At 32.6% G+C, this 27,517-nt stretch overlaps 2 protein-coding genes across 2 annotated transcripts in view; one reads left to right on the forward strand and one right to left on the reverse strand.

Annotated features, from left to right (window-relative positions):
• The window catches only part of LOC149908250 (uncharacterized), a 34,280-nt gene extending 33,106 nt beyond the window's left edge, over positions 1 to 1,174 (forward strand). Inside the window, exon 12 of the mRNA XM_090101679.1 lies at positions 144 to 1,174. Coding sequence (XP_089957805.1) covers positions 144 to 186 — 43 coding nt within the window. The 3' untranslated portion in view covers positions 187 to 1,174. The remainder of the gene's footprint in view (positions 1 to 143) is intronic.
• Positions 1,175 to 3,867: 2,693 nt separating this feature from the next.
• LOC149908251 (synaptic vesicle glycoprotein 2B-like) lies at positions 3,868 to 26,089 on the reverse strand. The gene is made up of 11 exons (XM_090102241.1): positions 25,957 to 26,089; positions 23,983 to 24,057; positions 14,951 to 15,112; positions 12,375 to 12,542; positions 11,919 to 12,035; positions 7,744 to 7,970; positions 7,192 to 7,364; positions 6,076 to 6,247; positions 5,272 to 5,546; positions 4,505 to 4,632; positions 3,868 to 4,060 (listed from the first exon to the last, which is right to left on the reverse strand). The coding sequence occupies exons 1-11, from the start codon at positions 25,988 to 25,990 to the stop codon at positions 3,954 to 3,956; spliced, it is 1,638 nt and encodes a 545-aa protein (XP_089958367.1). The 5' UTR covers positions 25,991 to 26,089; the 3' UTR covers positions 3,868 to 3,953.
• Between the last annotated feature and the right edge of the window lie 1,428 nt (positions 26,090 to 27,517).

Below are 27,517 nucleotides of genomic sequence, written 5' to 3' on the forward strand. Positions count from 1 at the left end.
CAGGTGATTTTGTTACTTAATAATTAGTAATTACCCTTCCCTTACTTTTGACTTCCCATAAGCAAATTTTCTCTTTAAGCAGCAAAATTAATTCTGTCCAAAACTCTCAATGATCATGTTATTTATTAATTTTATTATACTAGTGAACAAACAACACAACTTCGTACATGCACTTATGGCGAATGACTGACAAGTTCACCGACAAATCACACCGGCGCGGATCGGGTGCGGCGCGGCGCTCCAGCGGATGGGCGTTTGTGAATGGTAGCCTTTAGTGTAAACAGGCGTAGAGCATTCTTTCGTTGTTCTTAGTGCATTCGAAAAGATTCTATGCAATGTTCTAAATAATGAACACTGAGTTATCGTTGACACTAAAAAATCACGAAATAATACTCTTGCTCTAGCTCTAACTCTATGTTCGTTTGATCTAAATGTACTGTTAGAGAATTGTCGCTTTTTTGTAGTAATATGAATATATTACAGTCATTAAAGAGCCATGTATAATACATATTATTATAACATGAAGTAATTTCGATGTGAATTATAAAAATTATTTGAAAAAAATTCAAAAGTCCACAGTTGTACAAAATATTAAGCTCAAGTCAAAGAAAAATCTATTAAAAATCCATATTTTTTTATAATAAAAGACGTTATTTTTACATAGGGAGATACATCGGGTGTGCAACTTGTCTGTGATTTTATTTTATTAAATAGGATAGAAGAAACAAGCCAATAAATTATTACTTTTTAGTATTAATGAATATTTTTGTAAGATATTTGATTTGATTTGTATGGAATGATTATGCACAAGTAATTGAGAAGTAAAGTTTATTTTTGTAAGTAGAAAGGTTGCGAAGAAAAATACTTTTTTTTTATTTCCCCTGTGGGGCCAATTTCAGTTGTATACTGCACATATACCGATTTTCAGATTCAAAGATATAAATTTATAAAATTTTGTTTGAATGCCATAAAAGTTAAAACCAAAAATATGAGATTAAAAGATACTTTAATTTTGATAAGAATTTACCTTCGTTAGAATTTTGATACCCAAATTATTCTATAGTTATTTTGATATTATGTACTTATTACCTACCTATTAACTCCGGTTCAATGTACATTTTTTGGTTGTGAAGATATATTTTTACGAATGATGTGTATTAGGTAAAATGTAAAAATGTTTTACTTCGTTGTTGTCAACGTTAGAATAAAGAAATTGTTAAAGTTATTGTAGTAGTAGAGGTTGAATAAAATAAAACAATATTTATGTAATCATGGATTATATTTATATTTCATGCTTAGAATTAAGTGTATAAATGCCTATGTGTTTAAATTAAATACAGTTATACTTAATGAAATAAAGCTAATCACAGATATTCCTAGATTATGTTTCTTATTTTAAGAGATCCTTATTATAGTTTTACATTTAAACATTTCAAAAGACAACTATGGAGGGTAGAAAGTTAGGAATCAAAGTTTCATACTATGTTAAATTGAGCACTGAACCGATTTGAATCAAATATGGTACAGAGATAGTTGGAGACTGAGAAAGGACATCCCACTGGAGCGAGAACCATGAGGTTTTCCTTTGGCTTTGCGGCCAAAAACCTAGTAAGCTATATCAAAACAAAAACAATTCGAATCGAATAAGGAAATAAAGTCAATCGTCAGTCATTCAGTCAGACAGTTAAGACCGGCTACTCACGTACCTGCCGCAGGGGCAATATTGGTACAATCTCGGTTAGTCGGAGGTCGGAGCAATTTCAGTTGTTCTCTAAATTGCCCCTGCTTGCCTATACACATCACAATTAAGGGTCCAATACCAATATTGCCCCTACTGCAGGTACGTGAGTAGCCGGTCTAAACTTATCGCAAAATAAAAAATGCCTCTACCCTCCATACAATACAATTTATCGATACATTGAAGTATTTTATGTAGCTAATGATATAACAATATGTAACATACAAAAAGTAAATTTCACAATTTATGTCACTATAGTTATTTATCTGTCTATCTGTTATAATGACTAAATGTTTAGGCTATCAGTAACTTTATCAGGAAGTCATGAAACTGGCACTAATTATTTTGGATATTAAAAATGCGTATAATGTACCATGTTGATATAAAATATAAATTTACATAATAATACACATTTTTCACTCATACACAGGCCAAGCTTAAAGCTTAGCATTTGTTTTTGTATTTAACTATATATTTTTATCATAAGGGTGCTTTTTCACCAATGTGTGAGGATGTGTAGCGAGGAATGTGTTTGTAAAATATAACCAATCATATCGCTTGATTTAGTTTGAAGTTTGAAGCGTTTAGCGTTTGAAGCAATTCTATTGGCACAGAATACACAATAGTAGCTAAACGCTACAGAACCGACACTCTCCCTCTCCCGCCAAAATTAAACACTTACCTCCCCCGCACGATCAGTCTAAAAATGGTCCATATTTTTCTACAGGGACGATACGCAACAAAGATTGACAACATTAATCAAATCGACTTAAACTAATTTTATTATTTTGGATTTGTGATTATCGTTTTTCGTAGAAAATTTAGGTTAGATATTGTGCTGTTTACGGATGTATTTCATCAGAAAAACGCGAATTTTTTTTTACGCTAGTCAAAAATGTGCCAACCATAAAGCGTTAACACACACATTTGCAGTCTCTACAGAGTGACTGTCAAAACGATAATTTTGTATGGAGTGTCCGGGGTGTGCTATTGGTTATTTACAAACACATTCCTCGCTACACATTCTCGCTCATTGGTGGAAAAGCACCTTAAAACGCGAATATACTAGGCAAGTTAAAAATCTCTATAAAAAGATATGTTCAATGCAACTTTAGATTATTTAATAAAATACGTTTTATATGTAAATTTTAATGTACCTAAATAGTTTTCTTTTCTATAGTGATTTTATCACCTTTTATATTATAAGGCACATAATATTACGGATATATCTTAAATAAGAATTTGTCTAGCTGTATAAAATATTTTCAAAAAATATTTACCTACTGATATTTAATCAAATCTTAGAAAATATCGAATCTTCTGGAAACCAATACATATATTCTTATCGGACGGATTATAGGAACCTTCAAAAGCAGTAAATACCAATCTTTGATCAAAATAGATAGTAAAATATTTTCCGAAATTCAAAACGCAACAAAATAATATAATTGCCGACTATTATAAATGGCAAATAATATTTTGGTCTCATCAAATCATCAATTAGAAAAATAATAATTATCAAAGATATGATGCGAGTATTTTCACACATATACACACACACACACAGCACACAAAAGCAGGCATATTTTTTTTATACAATAATTTCAGTGTATAAAATAACATAAATTATTATAATAGTGATGACTTGATGAGAATCTAATAGATATTAAAATTTATACATGTAGTTTTTTTCTAAATTCTTCAGCACAGAACAAAAAATGTCATCAAATTTCACAAAAATAGCTTTTAAACAGAGACGGGCGTCCAGGAACTATATTGTACGAAATACACACACATCAAAAGCTTTACAAAAAATACAGACATAATATTTCCGATTGGAAAATTCCATAGTAGTTAACTACATAATTTTCCGATTGGAAAATTACATAGTAGTTACATAATTTTCCGATTGGAAAATACCATAGTAGTTACATAATTTTCCGACTGGAAAATTCCATAGTAGTTAGTAACATAATTTTCCGATTGGAAAATTCCATAGTAGTTACATAATTTTCCGATTGGAAAATTCCATAATAGTTACATAATGTTCCGATTGGAAAATTCCATAGTTGTAACATAATTTTCCGAATTACATAATTTTGGAAATATTGTAAAAGTAAAGCTCTTTCATCATTTTTCGATATTTTCGATCGGAAATATTCCTCAGTTTTAACATAATTTTCCGATTGTAAATTTCCACAGTTGTATTATAAAACTACATATGTGTAGAGATATATCTCTCAAAGCCTTTGTCTGGAAATTCTTCAGTCTTCTCTTCGTCTGTAGTTTCCAACTTAATCATCATTATGGCACCGATTGATACTATAAAAAAGTTAAAAATAAATTAATATTCTTTTACAAGTTCTACCATTTAGTAAAAGTGGTTAGTTGAGTATTTTAAATGGTAAGCGGAGAAGTGGTCTGTGATGATGATGATCATAATGAAGATTATGACGAAGGAGACGATGGTGATGATCACAGGTGATGATGATAAGCTTTTGGCTGCTACCTAGTAAGGTAGCAGCCAAAAGCTTATATCTAATACACTGGAGATTGCACTATGACCATTAAATTGTAACAAGAAAATATGACGTATTATCTCTTTTTATCGACGTTTTATCCCTTTCACACCAACTTGGCAAGGGAAAAAAACATACAGGCGTCATTAAACGTCATATTTTCATGTTACAATTTAATGGTCATAGTGAATCTCCAGTGTATTAGATATAAGCTTCTTGGTAGCAGTACGTAATAACCGATACTCACGTGTGAGCAGCGCGGCGACGGCGAGGAAAGGCGCGGGGCAGGAGTAGTCGAGCAGCGCGCCGACCGCCAGGTTGGATGCTACGCCACCAAACCGGCCCCACCACGCGCCCCAACACACGCCCAGACCGCTGCAATTATAATATTATTTTATTTTAAACTATACAAGGTGTCTCACTATTGGTATACTAAGCGCGAAGGGCCTTGTAGTTTTGCATACACTGATCACGTTAAAAAATACTAAAACAACAAAATAACGTCAAAATTTGTTTGCTAAATTTTTCCTTGAAATCCATGTTTTCTTCTCTAGCTTCGCGCAGCCGGCATAGGTATACCGCTTCGCTAATGTGAGCATTTTGTCTATAAAAATATAATCTTAAACGATATCTCACGTGCGGGTGGCAAATTCAGGCGTGTTGCTTGTTAGGGGTGTACACAAAGAGTTTTAATAATTCATCTATCCGAAAAAAAAATGCATCTCGAATTTTATAAGTATTTTTTACGTACTCAGCGTATGCAAAACTATAACCTCCTTTGAACTTAGTAAGTATACCAACAGTGGGACACACTGTATATTCGTATTGCACATTGACCCCGAGGCACGTATTAAGTACAATACACAACAAAAACAACGCAATACACAACGTACAATTACACCCCACATGGCACATATCAACCACATTGGAATTAGTAAGACCACTAGCCACTAGCACACAGCACGGTAATACACATTTCTTTACATTGAAATTAGTAAAGCTCTTTTTACTCACCTCAACTTAGCCGGCAGCGCGTGTAACAGTAACCTAATAAGCAGTACATTCCCATTCAACGAAGCCGCGTTTAACACCGCCGCAGCTGCCACAGCAACTGTCCCAGCACAGCTACACGCGCCAGCCGCTAGCACACAACAGGCGAGTGCACACGCGCCAGCACAAAGGGCAGAGGAGCGACGGATGCCGAGTGCCCCACTGCCCCGCGCTGAGAGGATGCAAGTTATGTTGCCCAAGAGGCACACTGCCCCGACTATGAGGCCTGATGTGAATACCTGGAAAAAAAATTGGTTGTCTGTAAAGTCGGTTTACTGACGATAGTTGAACGTGACAACGTCCGATTGTGCTTCTTTGTCGCTCGTTCCGCGCTCTCGCTTGCACTTCAAAAGCCTTACATGGAACGCCTCAGAGCGAGGTAACGCCGCATGAGTCATGTTTTTTCGTGCGTGCAGCCGGCTCTATCGAATTATAAGGCGTTGTCACGTCAAAATGATCATGTCTTCAGAAAATGACTGAGAATGTGTTACTATGTTATAAATTATTTTGTAGGAAACATAAATCTGCACACATCCGAATATAGAATATTCAGAACATATTCGTACCAATAAAGATAGTCTAAAATACTTACAGAATCATCAATATACAGAATCATAAAAAAGGCTGCAGTCTAATAGATTGGTTTCTGCCTATATTCTGCCTATATTGGCTTGATTGGCTGACTAATAAATTGGCTGCTGACTAATAAAAATGACTGAAAACTAATAAAAATAGCTGCAAACTAGTAAAAATGCCCTAAATACTTACAGAATCGTCAATAATTCCATCACAAGGTTCGCTATAGCTGCCATTATGCCGCTCCACGTAATTTCCCTTCCACGTAGTGTTCAATAGTTTCGCCTGTTCTGGTTCTGATCTGCAATCTTTGCCTTGAGTGCGGAGGAGCAGTTCTGGTATCCAAAGGTTTAAGCCAAAACCACTGGAAATCAAATAGAAATTAAAATAAAAAAAAAGTGTACACATGTAAGAAGTGAAACTTCTTTATGACCTTATTTTTCAAAAATAATTTACTTTATGCAACTTTACAGAAATGCGTCGAATCACGCGTTGTGGGGATAAGAAAAAGATGGCGCGTAACGGAAAAATGTCACGCGTAACGAAAAAATGTTACACTAAATTTTTTTCCAACCCCGATAAAGAAGTTTCACTTCAATAGTTGGATATGAAGAACACTTAATTGGACAATGAAAGCGACATAATCAGAAAATTATAGAAGTTGCAGTAACTACACTAAAAGCGGCACAACACACAATATACAAAATTGAATTTCGTTATGCGGTCTTTTTGTATCAAATAATCTGTCTGGCCCAGTTAACCATGAGAAAAGGAAAATTAAAGTAAAAGTGAATGAATAAGAAAAAACATATAAAAAGTGAAGTCCCGTGTCCCCGTAGTGGGGTAGGGGGCAGATGCATTATTCATACAACTGTTTAACTGATCGATTTTTCTTTAGGGACAAGTAGGTGATCAGCCTTCTGTGTCCTGCCAGACCGAGACATTTCAAACTCAAACTCAAACTCAAACATTTATTCATTCAATTAGACTTCGTATAGAAGCACTTTTGAAACGTCATTACATATTTTAAAATTTACCATTTTTTTTTTCGTCTCCACCGGGAATCGAACCCGGGACCCCTCGGTTCTAAAGAAAACATATACATAATGCTAAATAATTATTTTAATTTAACTTGTTTTAGTTCAATTTATATAAGTACGCCTACAACATTATTTCATTTTTCTACTATGATAAAATTTGCCTTAAAAATTAATTATAGTCCCGAAAAATTTATATTTTTTGTAATACAGCATTAATTATAATTCTATCACATCTATTAAGAACTAAAAATTTAAAAAAAATACTCACGCAGCCATATTAGCGAAGAAGACAAACAATATCAACGAAGACTTCACCGCATAGGCCTTGGACACAAACATCTTGAGATCTTTCAACACGCTCACGAATAAAGCCTTTGTTCTACTCTCTTCACCGTTTAGTGATTTGGCTACGAATATGTTGTCTTGGATTATCTTCTTTATCTGGAAATTAATTAACCAATACGTATAAATAGTGAAAAGTAGGGTCGAAAAGCAAAATTGCTTTTTTGGTCGTTATGGCAATAATTAAATAAATCGATACATATATTACAAGTATGAGAATGTCTGTCTGTCTGTTCCACTTTTGCATAGCTACAAACATAAATATATTACAGCGCCTGCAATTTAACATTAGCAAAATTGACAAACGATAAAAACTGCTTCATATTTTCATAACACATTTTGCAAGTGAACCTTTTTTTCAACCAAGTAAACCATGATTTCCAAGAAATGAGAGTCCAACGATAACCTTTTTTAAGAAATAGTTAGTTATGGTTATTTTTCCACTATTCGACTAAAAAAAATATCCTAAAAAACAAACCTTATAGTCCCCATTTCCATTCCCCCTACAAATATCACCCATAATCTTCACAGCGTCATCTCCCCTGCTAGTGTCCGTCAGTAACCTGGGGCTTTCAGGCAGGAACAGCACCCAGAGTCCGGAGACGAACCCTGGAATGCTGCCCAGGGCAATGTACAGCCTCCACGAGTGAATGGGGAGGTGGGAGTAGGAAGCCACTTTGAAGGGGATTACTAGCCAGGCGACCGCTGGAAGGAATTGTTTTTAAAACTTAATAAATTTAAGTACATAACAATATCTTTTTTTGTGAAAAAAAAGCCTCTAAAATTCAAAAAATAATTTGCTATACTTATGAAACTTTACAGAAATACATCGAATCACGCGTGGTAGGGTAAGCAAAAGATGGTGCGTAACGGAAAAATGTCACGCGTAACGAAAAAATGTTACACTAATTTTTTTTCCAACCCCGATAAAGAAGTTTCACTTCAATAACGTAAACAGTATGAACTATGAAACCTGTAATCTGATAATTATGAAACCATGATAATTTATCACAAATAATACGCAATTCTCAGTTTCTCCCAAAAATCTTTTGTAGTTAATCGAAATGAATTGAATCGAATTACTGATTTTTTTCCAAAGAGGATTACCTTAAAATATTAATTTAAATTATTAAAACCATTTCGATATAAATAAACGAAAATCATTGATATTTAAAGTTTTTTTAACGTTATCTAAACTTTAATAACAAAAATAAAGTATCAAAAAATTGTTATAATATTATATTCTGTTTTTCTCCTCGTCAACTAAAAGCACGTAATCATAACCTAATCTATAGAACCTTAGAAACTATATCATTAATACGAATGACTTAACAAAACTCCAGTGAGAGTTAGCCTTAACACTAATACCAGGATAACTTTTAGGTTATCTAGATGTATTAATGTTTGTACTGACTTTTATTTGGATTGACAGCTCCTCATTTCTCTTGAGGTTATTATTTTAAAATTAGGATTGTCTTCCACTACAAGCTAATAATTAATAGCTTACTTATTTTATTGTATTTTAAAATTACTGTTTAATTCATCGACGTTCCCAAACAAGGTTTTCCATTTTTAAGCATTTTTTATTACATTTATTCCGCTTATTTTTAAAGGGAACATACACTGCCAGAAAATCAAATAAAATTAAGGATTCTTCTTTAGATTTTACCAGAATAAAAACTGTTCACGTTTCATTGTTTGTTATTTATTTTTTGGTACATTGAAATTGATAATCCCCTCTTCGTAGTGACGTATGTATAATAACTTATAATTAATTTCAATATAGCTAAATATAGCGCGTTATCGCTTAGCTTTCAAGCTGCAACAACCTTATATTGTTTTACCGTTAAGGTCATACCACAGAATACATAATAGTAGCTAAACGCTACAGAACGGACACTCTCCGCCTCCCGCCAAAATTAAACTTACCTCACCCCCGCGCGATCAGACATGAAATGGGCCATATTTTTCTGCAAGGACGATACGCAACGAAGATTGACAACATTAATCAAATTGACTTAAAGTAATTTTATTATTTTGGATTTGTGATTATCGTTTTTCGTAGAAAATGGTTAGATATTGTGCTGTTTACGGATGTATTTCATCAGAAAAACGCGAATTTTTTTTTACGCTAGTCACAAATGTGCCAACCATAAAGCGTTAACACACACATTTGCAGTCTCTACAGTGTGACTGTCAAAACGATCATTTTGTATGGAGTGTCCGGGGTGTGGTCATACAGAACACTTGGTAACAGCGAGTTAAATTCAATTGCTATTTTAATATGACTTGTGAATGAAAGTTCTCTTACTGATTGGAATGCGGTGTTAAGTTGAGGTGTTAATATTTATTTTAAAATTAGCTTTCCGCTGTGTTTTAAACCTAATAAATTATGTACATATAAACACTACTAAAAAAAAGACTTTGAAGGTTGAAGGTTGCACTCCAGGAGTGCCGGCAGAAGTGAAAACTTGATTATTAACGTTCAACATGTTTGATATTTTGGAATGGTATCCGTCTTACGCATGGAATATAAGGGCTGTTGTGTTTAACTCTTTATTCTAATCAACAAGTGACATTACATTTTTATAAAGTATATCCAAGTACCCACATTATAATAATTAATATTACATACAACATCTTCCCCTTTCAATAAGATATAACACAAGGATAATAAAATAATTTGCTGACGAACGATACTAATTTTACAATGAACCTTATATATACACTTAAGCAATAGAGTACATTCATTACAGTAAGTTTAGCTAAACAATCAATTAGTTTGCAATAATCTATATCTATCCATTAGTGCAAAACATAACATCATGTATGATGATATATTCTATAGACATTAATTATAAATCATCTCAGCTAGTAACATTAAACAAAATTTAATGATAACCATTCAATCATAAATTGAACACATTACTCGCACTTAACCTATAAATACTTTAACACAAAAGCCAAACAATAGTAGAACATTCGATATACACATATTCCTATACTACATCATCCGATACTATTTTTTTTTTTTTTTTTTTATTTTTTTTTATTTTTTTTTATTGTTACATATTAAACTAAAACATTAATTACTTTACGTTAATAAAGAAATCTGTCTGGAGGACGCACTACTCTTCCAGAACGAGTACAATGAAATTTTGTATTTTGCGACACCTCAGTAGGAGAAGAATTAATCTTGTTATTTTGGACATAACTTTCATCAAAATCATCATAATCGCCGATAGGACGCCTATAATCAGGTTTCTTACTTTTATTTAAAACAGGCTCGTTCTGATCGACGCCAGTCTTAATAATTTGCTGCCTATTCCTCCTATACCGTGCGCCGTCCGGCGTGCGCACCCAGTACGATCGCGGCTCCGCGGCCGGACCCTCCACGCGCGCCGGCACCCAGCGGCTGTGACTCATTCCCTGCCCATCACGAATACGTACAAAATCATTGTTATTTAACGGCTTTAATTTTCGCGTATGCTGATTGTAGAACGAGCTCGATTTTTTAGTTTTTTCTGCACGTTTTATTGCTACTTTCTCTCTGGAAGGAAGTTTCGGTCTTAAAAGATTCGAACAAACAGGTAGCCTAGTATTTAAACGCCTACCCATCAAAAGCTGAGCCGATGAATAAATCTCTCCTGATATAGGCGTATTTCTAAAATTTAATAAAGCTAGATACGGATCTGTGCCGTCCTGTTCGGCTTTAATTAGTAATTTTTTAACAGTTTGTACGTTACGTTCGGCTAAACCATTAGATCGTGGATAATAAGGCGAACTCGTTACATGTCGAAATCCCCAAGCCTCACTGAAATTCTTAAACTCCCCAGATGTAAACTGCAGACCGTTGTCCGAAATTAACCGCTTCGGGATACCGTGACGAGAAAACATATCCTTTAACTGTTTAATTACCGAACCGGAGGTAATATCTCTCAATGAAGCGACCTCCACGTATTTCGAATAGTAGTCTACGACCAAAATGAAATATTTATTTTTAATCTGAAAAATGTCAGCGGCTAGCACTTCCCACGGAGTGTCCGGTTGCGGGTGCGTCAGCAGCGGCTCGCGCGGCTGCTCGGCGCGGTGCTGTGCGCACACGCCGCAGCGCCGCACGGCCCGCTCGATGTCCGCCGACATGCCCGGCCACCACATCACGTCGCGAGCTCGGTTTTTACACTTATCGATACCTAGATGGCCCTCGTGAATTCTATTAATCATTTCTTTTCTAAGACTCGTTGGTATAATTACTCTGTGATTTTTGAACGCTATATTTTTAATAACGTGAAATTCATCTCTTATATCCCAATACACCTTCGCGCTTCCATCTAACAACGCTTTCGTGTGAGGCCAACCAGTTTTTAAAAAAAAACATCCGTCTTACGCTTTTTCGATCAGGTCACGTGTCCTGACGCGAGTTTAAAATTTTATACCCAACGCCGCTAAAGAAGTTTTCACTTCAAAAAATGCATCTAAGGTCCATCCGTTGCGTAGTTTTAAAGATTTAAGCATACATAGAGACATAGGGATAGAGCGCCTAAGCATTATACAATGTAGTGATTAGAACATATACTTAGACAATAACATTCTTTAAATTATTATAATAATATCTATTAGTTTTCTTTCCTATATAATGTAATAAACATTTACCTGGTAACAAAAGCCACGCAGCCACAAAGCTCATGCCAGTCAAGTCGAGATAAAATTGTCGTTTCTTCACCCCCACTAAATCTGACAGATACGGGAATACAAGGGTTGATGGTGCTCCTAGAAATATATAATTATTCATTCAAAGATTACATTTATTACGATGAAAATTCCGAGATTTGATTGTATTAAAATTAAAATTCAATATTTTTTTTTTAGTAATTTTAAATTTAATAGAAACGACGACAGACAAAATTAATTTAGGACAATTATTGTCATTTAAATCTTATACATATTTTGAGTACTTATCTATTTATAAAATCTCTCAGTGTTAAATTAATTATTATTTTGTAATATTTAAGTATAGAATATAACAGAAATAGAATTAAAATATAAAAACACTAAATTTTTATTGGCTCTACAAAAAATCTTCTAAATTATCGTAGTATCAAAACTTACCCACTAAAAACCCGTTAATAGACCTCGCTGCCAGCAGTAGTCTATAATCTGATACTGTACTCTGCGCTAGTAGTAGAGTAGAATCTATAAGTAGTGTCATGCTGAGCATGTTCTTTCTACCAAATACATCTCCTACTATACCCCAAAAGAATGCACTTGCTACTCCACCTGGAAATCAATAATAAATAATTATTTGTCTTTCCTAGCTTTTACAAACGTTAGGAACTGTACATTTAAGGATATTTATCAGTTTGTTAAAAAGAAAAAAGTCATATAATAAAGTTATTTCTATTACTTATGAAATTTTACGTCTAAAAATGTCAAATAGGCTAGATCAGAAGCCCCGCAGTCTATTTTCAAAGAGTCGTAAAACACCAATTTCGGTTATAGATACATGCAACATGCTGATTTTATCTGAACACTTAGCTGATTTTATCTGAAAACATCGTTCCCTAACACAGAAATATTTTAAAAATAATAAAGTTGACCGGGACTCTAGTTATATCTGGCACATTTAAACATCAATTGAACTGCAGTTTGGCATTCATGACCATAATATAAACAAATTTTTAACTGATTTTTAACTAATTTTTAATTACAACGCGAAACCGCGGACTAAAACTTAAAGATTTACCTTTCATCAGTAGGTACATACCACGTGATGCCGCGGCCGGTCTAAAGTTAAATCACGCTCAAAATATAGTACCAAATATGGTTTTGCGAATTGTACTTATGTGTTTTTTCAAAGAATTTATCGCATTAGCACATTATATTGTTAAATATTATCCTTTTAAGTAATTCCGTGTGTGTATAATCGATTAGGATACATTTAATAAGTTTAACTGTTTCTTTGTAAATCACACATAGTTAATTTTGTGTTTATTTAGGTGTGTTACTGCGAAAAAATTATTAGATTCTTCATTTTAAGAAAACTCCACGTGTTAAGATTTTAAGCTTACTTATTAGATTTTAAAACGGAAAGAGAATGAAAATTAAATCAATTTTTATTATATTCACGAGCGAAGCCGCGAGAAACATACTAGTAGGTACCTAATTATTAGCGAAACACATCTTAAATTTAATATTGTACCACAGATAACGAAATAATTACTACGAATTGTATCTATGCTAAAGCTAAATTAATAGAATTAGAAAATTATTGCATTTTGTCGAAAATGGTTTGGTGATTTTCTAAATGGTTTGGGGGTCTTCAAAATGGTTTGGTGGTCTTGAAAATGGTTTGGTGGTCTTCGAAATGGTTTGGTGGTCTTCAAAATGGTTGTTGTGTTGTGTGACGAATTTTGCGTGTAAAATCTTCAAACAAAAATGACGCACCACCCAATCAGATGAATATCCTCAAACTTGTAAACATGTAAACTAATCGTTTTCAATTCCGCAGTTTGCAGACGTTTCGACAATTACGCAATTACTCCATTAGCCGGAAGGAATTAATGGCCAATCAATTAATGCATTGACAAACCGCCGCAAGACCGTCACATCATTTGATTTAGCTTTTTGAAGTGAAACTTCTTTATCGGGGTTGGAAAAAAATTGAGTATAACATTTTTAAAGTGAAACTTTTATTACACCGTCTCAAACTTTTTGGTCTGTGTAGTGCATGTCGCGTGACGGTCGAACCGTACGATAATTATCGTACAAATACGATAATTTTGTGCCTAAGTTTCACTTTTACCGTGGTTTCATAAAACCACACAACATTTTTTTCGTTACGCGTGACATTTTTCCGTTACGCGCCATCTTTTTCTTATCCCTACCACGCGTGATTCGACGTATTTCTGTAAAGTTGCATATAGTAAATTATTTTTTTGAAAAATAAGGTCATAAAGCAGTTACACTTCTTACGTGTGTACACTAAGTACACGCACACATTTTTATTTTGAAAAGATCGAAACAGAGCAGAATTTTTGATGACTCTATGATTATTAAATTGAATGTGTGTGACTCTATGATTTTAAAAGTCTATGTTTGTAGTCTCTATTTTACCAAACCAATTACCTACCAAGCTATTTTTTTTTCAAATCAGTTCAGTTTCTGAAAATTAAGCGAAAACAGAGACATAAAAATACAAAAGCCTTACATTTTTTAAAACTCAATATTTAGCGAGATATTTATTTTTTGTTTTTTATTCAACCATTTTTACGCTTCTAACAAAAAGTTATATTTAAATTTCTTCGCGCAATCGAATTTCATTTGCTTACCACCACGTTGTTTTATTTTTAAATAATAATCAGATGTATTGTCATTCAGGTTTACTGAAAGATAGTAAGTTAGTAAATATATTCATGTTAGAAGAGACTTTTGCTATTTAGAAATTAAAGACTTTGTAACGGATTTTAAACGCGATTTATTCATTATATTATTTTCCCGACGTTTCGAACACTTTACAGCGAGCGTGGTCACGGGGAGACTGAATAAAAAAAACGACGACTGAGTAAAAAGTCTTTAATTTCTAAATGTATAAAACTCGCGTAAAATCAAACACTAGACTTTTGCTATATTCCAGGAGAAAATATATCTATTTATCCTAATAAAATTTCACAAATATCATCTCTTACCACTCATAAAAGCCATATTAATCAGCCCAGCCTGGTACGTAGTGAGTTGCAGCTCGCACCTAGCAGCTGGCAATACATATGACATCACGCAGTTTTGCACGCCTGTCGTGAAGAATGCGCAGGCGCACGCGCCCAACACGCTCCGACTAAAGCGGCCGTAGCCTGGGGATAATATTAGTATAGAATGTGAATAAAATATTATTTATATACATATCATTCATTCATTAATTTAAATTAAAAGGCATTTGATTATCTTTTAGTATGAAAAAAATTCTCTACAATATAGAGCAAATTATTTTTTTAATAAAATTATATAGAAGTCTATTTGAGAAATTTTAAAGAATATAATAAATTCGATCACGAGGTGGGATTCAAACCCGCGTCTTTTAACATAATACTTTATTGAATTAACAATCAAACAAAGAAACAAACGGGACGAAGGAATAAAATAAAATTATTTTTTTAACTTATAAAATTAGTTTTAAAATAATATTACATATTCCACCTTAACAAGAAAAAAACCTATTTTGATCATGAATGGTCTTCTACAGATATTTTTGCGTCTAAAAAGAGCTACACAATCTACAAGTAACAACAAACAATCATAAACAACAATGTATGTTTCTCATTTATAATTTTCCAAATAACTAAATAATGAAATGGATTATTTTATAGTTTACTCATTTCGGCATCGCAAGTCATTACCTAACCACGTAGTTATAGCATATTGAACAATATCTGTAGAACAATAACACGGTATTTAAATAACTAAGCATTGTCTGTCAGGTGTGAGAGGATTCGAGCTATCAAAACCATGCTTGAGCATTCACAACAAAATCAATTACTGGGTTTGTTTTAGATGTATCATTCGCTCAAATATGCTAGGTATTCTGCTATATCATAATAATAATTCATATATTCATTGAAACATCATTTCCACTTTTTTCTTAGTTTTAGGGCTGATTATTCAATCCTTGTTTAATACTTATTCGTCGAATAACGTACTAAACTACCATTTCAAGAATGTATTCTTTGGCCGTATTTGATAGTTTACGGGTGACATTTTAATATTATCGTGTAATACTTTATTGGGCGGATAAGTTTTAACTATGGACTGAAAAATCGGCCCTTAATCATCTAGCTTTATGCTCTATTTCTGCAGAGGTGTCTCTAATTTTCCTCTAATTTTAATATTTTATTATAGTAGTAGGCCTTAGAAAAGATTGTCGGATATATTTGGTTACACTGGGCGTTTAATCTAAAAAGAGGGTGTTCTGCTAAACATAGACATTGACCACTTTTAAAACAATTAAAACAAATTATAATAACTTGATTGGAAATAATGTACAATTTTATAATATATTTCTTCAAATCAGCAAATAATACACGTATATTATCGAATAGGAATATTAAACCTAACTCTACATAATTTTAAGTTTTTGATAATTATTTTAAAACATAATATTATGAAATACTTTAAACCGTTTAAAAAAATGCTTAATATATTCGAGTAATTATGTTAAACAAACACACAAAAAACATAAGTATTATTTGCCTCGAATCCCATACCAACCCTCATCCCTGACCTTCAACATGAACAAACAGACACAACAGTAAAACCTTGTAGTTTATTTACGATAGTTTTACAGCGAACCAATACGAAGTAGGTGTACACAAAAGCTGTAAAAATTATGTTTGGCTAAGTTTGTGGACTTTCGACGATTCGGTAAGTACAGAGGTTATTGGCGAATTGACCCTGAGGACGTACGTGGGTTCGATCCCTATAGCTATAAAAATTGTGGGGTAAACAATAAACATCGCTTTTTGTGTCTGGGTGCAAAAACTTGATCGATAGTCTCTTTATGTCGTGTTTTTGTTTTAAGATTAATTTAAAAAAATCTAATCTAAATTAATTTATCAACCTACCAATTTACTCCCAAATCAGTTAGTGTACATAGTTAGTTAATTTTTACTTACAAACATAGCTTCCTTAATTAATAAGGAGGACTATTTTTATTTCAGTCAACTTTCAGTAGAACATAAAAGGATCTTAAATAAGACATCTTAAGATAAATATTGATAGGCCATTATGCGGTTTTTATAACACACTATAAACACTCGAAGCGGACCATTAAAGTCGTTGCAATACCAATGTCAAGGTAAATAAGGGTCAATGTTAGGGTTGCCACATTTTGCTAATTACGTAAATAAGTTTGGTTAAAAACGTAAAAAGGGCCGAATTTTCGATTTGATATAAAAATTCTGTTTTCTGAAATAGATTTTCTTTTTTTATTTAACATTTCAGAGCATTTTTGGAATGTTTACATGTAAATGTTTGCTTGTAAATGCTAAAACCTTTTCTAGATCGAAATTAAAAAATATTTTATATAATCTCATCGGACAAGTAACAAAAATCTGATCACCGTCTTGTCTTAAAGAAAACGATCAGTGTAATATGAATCTGTCTCCACTAAAAGCATTTTACTATACAACCTTATGCAAAATAGGGCAATGTGAACCCTACAAGAGACCGTAAGACAAACAAAAACCAGCTCCGAGGACCAGTTCTGCATCGTTGACAACCCTATTGCACATTCCTGGCTATGATGTATCCCATAACGAAAACTACAATACTTCGGCTTGGACGTCCATGTGTATTGTTATTACTAGCTGCGCACCGCGGTTTCACCCGCGTGGCTCTGCTCCTGTTGGTCTTAGCATGATGATAAATGTATATATAGCCTATAGCCTTCCTCGATGAATTGGTTATCTAACACCGAAATAATTTTTTCAAACGGACTACTGGCCGCTTTGAAAAATTAGTTCCCGAGATTAGCGCGTTCAAACAAACAAACTCTTCAGCTTTATAATGTTAAGTATAGATATACAGTGCAGTTTTAAATAATATTATGTAAGATTTGCAATATTATATAGAACAAAATTACAGACTGTTTACTGTACAATTTAGTATGCAGTTACATACCTCCATGTGAATAAACAAAAAAATTTGAATGTCCCCCATTTTAATAAAATAATTAAATATGTCCGTAATACGGTACGAGTTAATTTGAAGCAATCTACTTAGAATAAAAAAAAGCTTTATATCTATTTGATTAAGGAATAGTTATAGTCTCTACGTCATAATATAGCTGAATTTTCATAACTAAAACACGAACATTTTTTCATGAGAAAGCATATTAAAAAGCCTTGTGTAGGAAAGTCAGTACATAACATTAGGCTCAATACATACTTTTAAGTGGTTATTGATGTAATCTCTTTCTTTGTTTTATATTTCTTTTTTTAATCATTTTTAAAGCCATTTTGCGAAAATGTGAAGTATGAAGAACTCCAGAGTGCTTTGAAAAGTTAACAAACGGTCGTTAGTTAAGATTTTTTTATTCTCATTCCCAGTAGTTCAAGACTTCCGTTTCTAATCACCTTACGGAGATTGGTCTACATTTCTGTAAAAGTCCCTTCAATTTCCGTTTAATCTTTTTGTTCATTCTGACAGAATAAAAGGGATAACTTAATTACTTAATCATTAGAAGAAATTGAAAAGGTGTGTACCAACAGTTGACATCATTTCTATCCTAAAAACCTTTCAGTATTAGTCCTTGGTGCGCCGGGTGTGGGGCAGTACCAATAGCGCTCTTAAAATGATTGCAGACAGATTCGATTGTGCGTACTTGCACCATTGTGAGCAAGTACACACATGACACATCTTATATTAATAAAAATAAAATGACTAATTATAAATGGTAAAATATTCAATAATGATAATATTTAAATTAATGTAAATGTAAACTGTATAAAAACAATGTTAAGTATGATAGTAATTATATTATTACTACTATATTGAGAAGAGGATCTGACGACCGACTGATGACGGTATAACCATCCGAAGCAGCATAGTAAAATTTTGAAGGCCGGCAATGGGCAGCAGCATTGCTGGTTCGAAATACTATGCTCAACGGTCGCCAACCCGCAAGCCCAGCGTGGCGACTATGGGCATTTACCTCCTATGGCAAGTCACATTCTTAACCGACCGGGCTCAGTGGCGTGCATTAGGAGAAGCCTGTGGAGGAAGGAAGGTGGAATTCCTCCATCGAAAAAGGGAGGATCCTCGACCAGTCTACTGGACTGGCCGTGAAGGCCCCGATGGATGATGTTGGAAAGTTATATACAGTGGTGGACGTTTAATTAGAAACACGTAACCGGATGAAGTAGTCATCAAATTTATTTACTTTTGTGTATTAACGTATTAGTGATTAAGCATTATTTCATATGTAATAGAACACCCGTTAATCTAGTTTTATAATAAATTGCTTATTTTTAATCAAACGTTAGCTTAAATTAATAAAATTAAACAACTTTAAGTTAAACCTGATTTCCAAGCATTTTCAGTCTGGACAACAAATTAGAAACAGCATGCTTCGAGTGTTCCAAAGTCAAAGCCTGTTGAAATGCCGACAATATTTTTTTCTTCTACAAATATTTGCACCGTTTTTTAAACATTCCGTATAAAAGTTTCTGAAAATTAATTTGCTTTGCAGTATAAATGGGTAAAAGTAACAATTGTGACCCATCAACAAGAAAAATAATTTTAAGTTTACATTTTGACAAAAACTGGAGTTACAGGAAAGAATAAAATCATTTAGAGTGTTTGATAAAAAGATATTCAATGCTACAGTTTATTTAAAAGAGCATGGTACTTCTGATTAAGTGCCTAAAAAAGCTCGACCATGAAAAACCACTGCTCGCGAGCATAAGCAAATAATTATTTTCTCAAAGATGGATCCATTTAAAGGTTCCATATCTATTAGAAAATATGTTTTTGCAAACATGTTAAAATCTCATACAATCTAAGGCACGACGTTGTAAAGCCGTTGTTGTCTATAAAGATTATAACAGTCTAAAAACAACCCCATACATGCCCATACTATAATGTTTCCTCCGCCATGCTTAACTGTTTATTTATTATCTAAGGCCTGGTTAACTTAACGACGCGTGTATCCTTTGCCATCAAAATTGATTAAATTAATTTTAGTTTCATCCCAAAATAAAACTTTTTCACTGGCGTACTGTCCACTAGCATTATTTCTAAGTAAATGAAACATGTTGTTCCCTTCCTTGTAAGAAGCTGTACTTTCCTGGCGTCTCTCCAAAAAATTTTGCCTCAAATTACCGCCTGCGAACCGATCTCATCGACACATTGCGAAGTTCATCTTCGGAAAAAACTAATTTTATAATAGAATTTGAACTTTTAAATGGATCCATCTTTGCCAAAAGAATCATTTGCCTATCCTCGCGTGCAGTGGTTTTTCATGATAGAGCTTTTCTAGGCACTTTTTCGGAAGTACCATGCTCTTTTAAATAAACTATAGCATTGAATATATTTTTATCGAACACTCTAAATGATTTGCAATTTTCCTGTAACTCTAGTTTTTGTCAAAATGTAAACTTAAAATTATTTTTCTTGTTGATTGGTCACAAATCATACTTTTAACCATTTATACTGTAAAGCAAATTAATTTTCAGAAACTTTTTGATAGAATGTTTAAAAAACGGTGAAAATATTTGTAGAAGAAAGAATATTGGCGGCATTTCAACAGGTTTTGACTTTGGATCACGCGAAGCATGCTGTTTCTAATTTGTTGTCCAGACTGAAAATACTCGGAAATCAGGTTTCACTTAAAGTTGTTTAATTTTATTAATTTAAGCTAATGTTTGATTAAAATTAAGCATTGTCTTATAAAACTAGATAAACGGGTGTTCTATTACATACGAAATAATACTTAATCTTTAATACGTTAATACGTAAATGTTAAATGAATTTGATGACTACTTCATCGTGTTACGAGTTTCTAATTAAACGTATATGCTCTGTAGCGAAAACATTTCGCTTGCGCGATTCAGAGCGAGGTGTCGCTACAAGCCTACGTCCAGTAGTGGACATCGAAAGGCTGAAGAAGAGAAGAGGATAGTTTTAATAAACTTTAATAAGGAAAGTTGAACGCTTGAAAACAATAGAAATCCTTCTAAGTTTTGGGACATACAATAAAATACTATACCAGTACTTTTGTTTTTTTTTCGCAATAAGAGAGAAATATTTTACGTGTGAAAATCTAAAAATAGATCTCACGATCAATGCCTATATGTTAAAAATAGATAACTCCACTTTCCTATTATATAAAAATAAACGGACAATTGATAAGATATCTAGCACAGATCTAGTTATAATGATAATCTAGTATTAATTTATCTATGTTGCTACGTAGCAGGCCCAATGACGTCATAGGTACGTGCTTCCAAGAAAAAAATAACATAAACATTATTTATCAAGCCTATATGGATTCTTAACTTGTGTATAGTATATTATCTGTTTATGGGAGTGTCAAAAATTTGAATTGGGTATTTGTGTAACATTATTTTGTGTGACGTCATTACTCATGGGTTAGAGGGCAATGGATTGGATATTGCAGGGAATGTAGAGTTTATTAAATTCTTCTTAATTAAGGTTATAAGAAACGAACGGATTTTAATAATGTGTACGTAAAATAATTCCATTGTTTTCTTCTCTAGGAGAAGAAAGCCTTAAGTTGCCTCCAACTCGTAACCATATTATTTTATAAACAAAATTATTTTACATTATACATTAGGTATAAGTATATTTAACAGTGATGGTAAACAGTTTAACAGCACAGAGAAACAGACAAAAATCGAAACTTCATTATTGTAGAGTCGTAGTAGAAATAAGCTGTAAACTTTTTATAAAAACCGTTACTTTTTGAAAAACGTTGAGGGTCATTTGCAATTTTCTTACATCAGAAACTCGTTTAGGTCATACAACTTAAATCACTCCGGTTTGCTCGGTATGGCGCCTCACATTACTGGTTTAGATTGAAGATGTCACAAATATTTTTTTAAGTCTTATTTTTTGGTGCTAAATGTTAAGCAAGATACAGATTAATATTTTTTTTTGTGTCCACATAATATGATAATATATTCACTAAGTATTTCGATAAAATTGAATACCCTATAAGTAAAAAAATTAATACCTATATGATAAAGTTGCAGTTATGTGTTGTTACGTCTGATATTTACCACCCACGCCTTTGAAAATGTATTATAGTAACAATATTTACGTTTTCTTCTATCCATACGAAAAAAGTTGACAAATATGTTATGTTCTCATAAATTCTGACATCTTGCAAGTACATATTTACGCCAGTAAAGATATATTAGTATGATTTTTTAATTTAATGTGTAATTAATTTAATTTCTAAAGTGGGCACGCCTTGCCGCCCCTATTATTGACGTTGGAAGCAATGTTTTTGGTATTGTGTAAAATTAAGACGCTAGTTTTTCCTGTTTTCAAGAAAATCCATAATATAATACTGATTGTGTAAGTTTATGATATGGTGAAAATTAGAGATAAGGATTGAAATATAAGAATTAATAAAAAATTAAAGAAAACTGTTTTAAAAATTCAATTCAATTCAATTCTTACAACAAAAATGTTGCTTTATGTTATGGTATGTTTTAAATGCCCAAACTGAAAAATTTCATATAAAGACCTATAATTAATGAAGTGTGATCCAATTCTTTTTATATAAGTCTCTATATTGGTTTTCTAATTAATTGATATCTATTATTAACCTAGGAAAAATAGTAGGTTAGTTTCGATACAGTTGAAAGAAACAGAGATAGTTTAAAATAAAACACAAGAAAATACTAACCTATAACTTCGTAAAGTATAGAGAAAATTGCACATAGAACATGCCTATAAAACTAAGCGTTATCTTATTTATTAAAGAAAAATAAGTAACAGCGTTTAGTGGGATCATAAATTGTTGGTCCAGTAAATAATGGGTAATAATAGAAATGATAAAATATTTGTCGAAGACATATTTGTAGGATTGTAATTTAATTTTAAGGAAAATATTTAGTTTCGTCACTTTACATAATAGTGTGTCATATAAACATTTTTTGCTCCTGAAATAAACGCAAAACGCAAACGCAAACATGTAGGTAAAAGCTCAAGTTACAATTTCTTACTATCCCAATGTTTATTTTTTACTCTGTACCTACTACTTTTTCTTCTTTGTCAAATTTGAAGAATACCAGTTCCTCCTTTACCAACCATAACTGACGCATGACAATTTTAACAGTATTTAAAACCAGAAATACAGCCTGTCCCGTCATTTTTTGCTTCGAATTTTCTTTAAATGATAAATGACTGTTCGGACATATTGCATCAGAAATCTGGTTTACAGGAGAAGGTATTACGAAATACACTAACTATTGCTCTTAATAACGTAGTCATTTTTGCATTTCCCGCGTCTTTAATTTGTGGTCACGCCATGTTATTATTTCAACTTGAGCAATGTACAAGCTTAGCATAACATGTAATTGCCATTCTTATTTATTTTTGTAGAGATAGGCAAACGTATATGTTTCGGCTCATCATTGAAAATAGTGCTATAAGAGTAAAATACGAACTGAAAGACAAGCTAAATCGAACTTTTCCAAAGCTGTGAAACCGGCCATAAATAAACATATAAATTATCTAAAATGCTCTTTTTAACGAGAGGAGTGCAGAATGGTAATATTTGTTTAAAATAATCATTTTAATCCCATGAAATCAATAAACAAACCTTTACAAAATCTACCGTGCATTTGATACACTTAATCCATAATTAATATTTACAAAAGGAAATTTTTATGTCGCCTACGGCATAGGACGTGCCAAAAATCTATGTACTTACATATTACCGTGTACTTTAAACGGCACAACCTTCCTCAGATAAATCTAAACGTAGGTAAACCATAGTTGGATAAAAATAAATCTAATCCTATGAACCCATGAAGACACAAATCTAGTATTTAAGATCTGTTTCACTTTCTAATGCCTAGACAAGTAACTTTTTTACATAGTTTATACCCTGTACAAGTCTATACCAAGGTAATCTATAATAATGATAGCACATTAAAACTTATTAGATACATAAAATTACACATTTCATACATACCGGCTGCATCTAACGCAGTTTCATAATCGGCTATCTCGGCAGCATCTTGTGCTTCTCCATTCACTCTGTGGGAAGCTGTAACAAAAATATATTTATTGATATAGACATGCAAAGAGATGGCGCCTAAGTCTTACCATGCTAAATTCTCAGCTTAGGTAACAATTACTAGGTAACACTTGTACACTAATTGTAGTGGTGAAATATGATGAAAATCGGCATTATTACTATTGAAAAAAGACAAAAATATTGTAAACTAGGTTTCCGCCCGCGGCTTCGCCCGCGCAGTCAAAGAAAAACCCGCATAGTTCCCGTTCCCGTGGGATTTCCGGGATTGCGTCATTTTCCCGGGATAAAAAGTAGCCTATGTCTTTTCTCGGGTATCAAAATATCTCCATACCAAATTTCATGAAAATTGGTTCAATAGTTTAGGCGTGATTGAGTAACAGACAGACAGACAGAGTTACTTTCGCATTTTTAATATTAGTATGGATGCAAGTTGTTTCCAACTTTTTTGTGATGTTTTTCTTATTCGCACTATGTGAGCAGTGTTATCCATTAATTCATAATAGGTACCTACTCGTGTAGGTACTACCACAAAATTATTTGTTGTCATCCTGGTTCCGCCCAGGATACAAACAAAAATAAAAGCCTATCTCACTCAAGAATAATGTAGCGGTTTTAGTGGTTTTGAAGCTTTAGAAGCTCCTGTAGAAACAACAAAACAAACATTCCGATTTACAATTTTAAACAGGACATACAAAGTAGGTATCGTACCTACTGTAAGAATCAGAAATACTTAGATAATTCCGATTGTGATACGATAAGGTATCTAAAAATTACCTTTAATTTAAAAACCAATCACTTCATCTACTGAAAACAAACAATATTGTTTCACGTTTTCAAATATGGTTACTATTTATGAACTATTTAGTAACGTGTGGTTATGTACATATACTGTTTTAGTTTCATATAATATGTAAAATATTCTCGTTACTAACACTTTATTGCAAAACAGTTTTAGACATTTAACATTAAAAATTATTCCTATAAAAATTAGCTAATATTAGTACAAATCAAATTGACGAAATATAAAATTCCAAACGATTACACATTACGTTTAGGTTTACAAACTTCATAGTTTTATCGGCAAAGTGTTGGATTGGTGATAAAATTGTTTTATGTTCTGAAATGTTAATTAAAGATGTAAAAAATCGTTATTAATAGAGGTGGATAAACATCTTGTTCATTATTTGCCAACTGTGTCTTTTTGCGTGTTGGATGCGCTATTCCGCGATGTTTGTAAATTTAAAAATTAAATATACATTTCATGCAATAGATTGTTATAGAACTGTCAACTTTCTTCTTTCTGTGTAATTTTCAGTTGTATTTTTAAACGAACTTTCCGTATAATATTATGGAATAGGAAATTTGGAAATATAAATAAGAAAAATTACGTATGAAATGAATTAAAACGAATCATACTAAAATTATTAAAAATTAAAATATTGTACGTGATTACATTTTAAAAGAACACATTATATTATTGTTTGAGATATCTAACTGAAAGAAAAGAGCTGGAATTAAAAAAAATTCTTAGTTCAAGAAACATTAAATATAGAGTCGTGTAGGTATATGAAGAAAATTTGAGAAAAATGATACGTAATTTTCAATTTATTATAATGAAATATAAAATAAATAATAAATAATTCTTCAGAGATGTGAAATAAATCTCCTTGCTCTTACTAATTCCTATAAACAATACCTACTTCAATATTATTAAACGAAATCGTAAACTCCTTGATTCGGCGATCTTAAACTTAATGCATGTATAATTTTTATACATTTTCTTTCATTGCATTTCATTTCATTGATCGTATTATGTATTTCACATTAAACCCTTAAAATTCCATTTAACATTAATTGACAGCAATTAATTTTCCCAAAAAAAAATCAACATTTTTCATAAAAACTTACGACTGTCAACTTTTGGCGCTATTTTGCACACCATTATGTCACTAGTACAGATAACGAATCATAGACAACATTTACTTTTTTTTCAGCCCTCGCGAGGCTACTGCCGCGAGCTGCGTACAGAAATGCACTGACCGACCGTGGCATTGTAGTTATCAGATAGGCATAAGAATGGAGAAAGGTGCTTGAGGGGGAAATATTGACCCTATAGGACCTGTAACCTCTTTGGCGATTTTTTTCTAGTGTAGATGTAATTAGCGCGTTTTAAAAGGAGTTTGTAGATTTAATTATAAAAAATGGTGTTTACGAAATAATTATTAATGTATAGAGACTTTTTCGGTTGTAAAAATGACTAGTTAATTTCTTTAGTAACCGTGTATTTATTAATGAATTATTTTTGGTACAACTCTATTTAATATTTAAATACATAGAGAAAAAATTAATAGTAGAGCAGACGTCTCTTCCTTATCAGCGATCTCTTGCAAGTTAACTGATGTAAAGTTGGCTAGCTACTTGTTATTATTCTGTGGTAAAGTATAAATAAATAAGATGTCATATTGTTATATAATATATTGTTGTTTAATACTTAGGATCAATGATATTTTATGTATAGATACGTTATATACTCACAATATATCCAAAAAAAATGCTTCATATGCAGTGTCAGGCACACACAAATACAATTTTCATTTTACTTAATTTATTACATTGACAGACTGTATAAGAGAGATGGCTCTAATAAAATGATATAAACAAAAAAGACAAAGATAGTTTGTCACTTCCGCGCAGGTGTAAGCAAAAGTCATAAGAATTCGCCAATTAAATATAAATAAACAAATAGTTGCCATGGTAATTGGCATAGACTAACGACACAGAAGGTTCAATGTTATAGAATATAGATGTTAGGTTTCCTGCACTAGTAAATAAATGTGACAATTTCATTTACTATTTTATGATTATTATGATGTCGTATTACAATGAAAAAAAAAATTTTTTTTTGGAGATATAACTGTATTAAGTATTTATTACTAGCTGTGGTGTTCGTTTTCGGTCATCATCATTTCACCCGATAAACACCCACTGCTGAGCATACTGCATAATCCTCCTTATAGAACTCCATAAGGACCGATCTTACGCTATTCGTTTCAAGGCAGTTCCCGAAACCCGTACAAGGTCATCACTTGTTCCGCTCGCGCGCGCTCCGTGTGCGGATGTGTAGTAATTAATAATTATTATCGACGATGGTGCAGTGTAAGAAATGTAAACTGTTCTTGTCAGCGACAAAGGACGATGTAGTTAAATGTAAAGGGACCTGTGGTGGATTATTTCACAAAAAATGTGCAAAGAAATTGCCGCATAACGATTTATGTGAGGATTGTGTGAAAATAGATTCAACACCCAAATCACCGAAAATCGCCATTGATTCTGGTAATCTTACAATAGAGAATCTCTTGACGGAAGTCAACAAAAAGCTAGAAACAGTGTTTAAAATAGAAAACAAACTACAGGAGCTGACAGGACTAGTCGAATTTTATTCTGAGTGCTACGGGGAACTTTTAGAATT

This window comes from Colias eurytheme, chromosome 5 (genome assembly GCF_061535395.1).
Source record: "Colias eurytheme isolate Ceu_HAF_F1 chromosome 5, ilColEury1 Martin Lab GWU primary, whole genome shotgun sequence".
Lineage (NCBI taxonomy): Eukaryota > Metazoa > Arthropoda > Insecta > Lepidoptera > Pieridae > Colias > Colias eurytheme.

Excerpts from the sequence above, each read along its gene's own strand:
- LOC149908251 (XM_090102241.1), bottom strand. The coding sequence starts at position 25,990 with ATGGTGTGCAAAATAGCGCCAAAAGTTGACAGTC. Across the intron at positions 7,971-11,918 it reads TGCGTGGCTTTTGTTACCAG|CGGTCGCCTGGCTAGTAATC; the intron begins GTAAATGTTTAT and ends AATTCCTTCCAG. Across the intron at positions 5,547-6,075 it reads ATGGAATTATTGACGATTCT|GTATTCACATCAGGCCTCAT; the intron begins GTAAGTATTTAG and ends TTTTTTTTCCAG.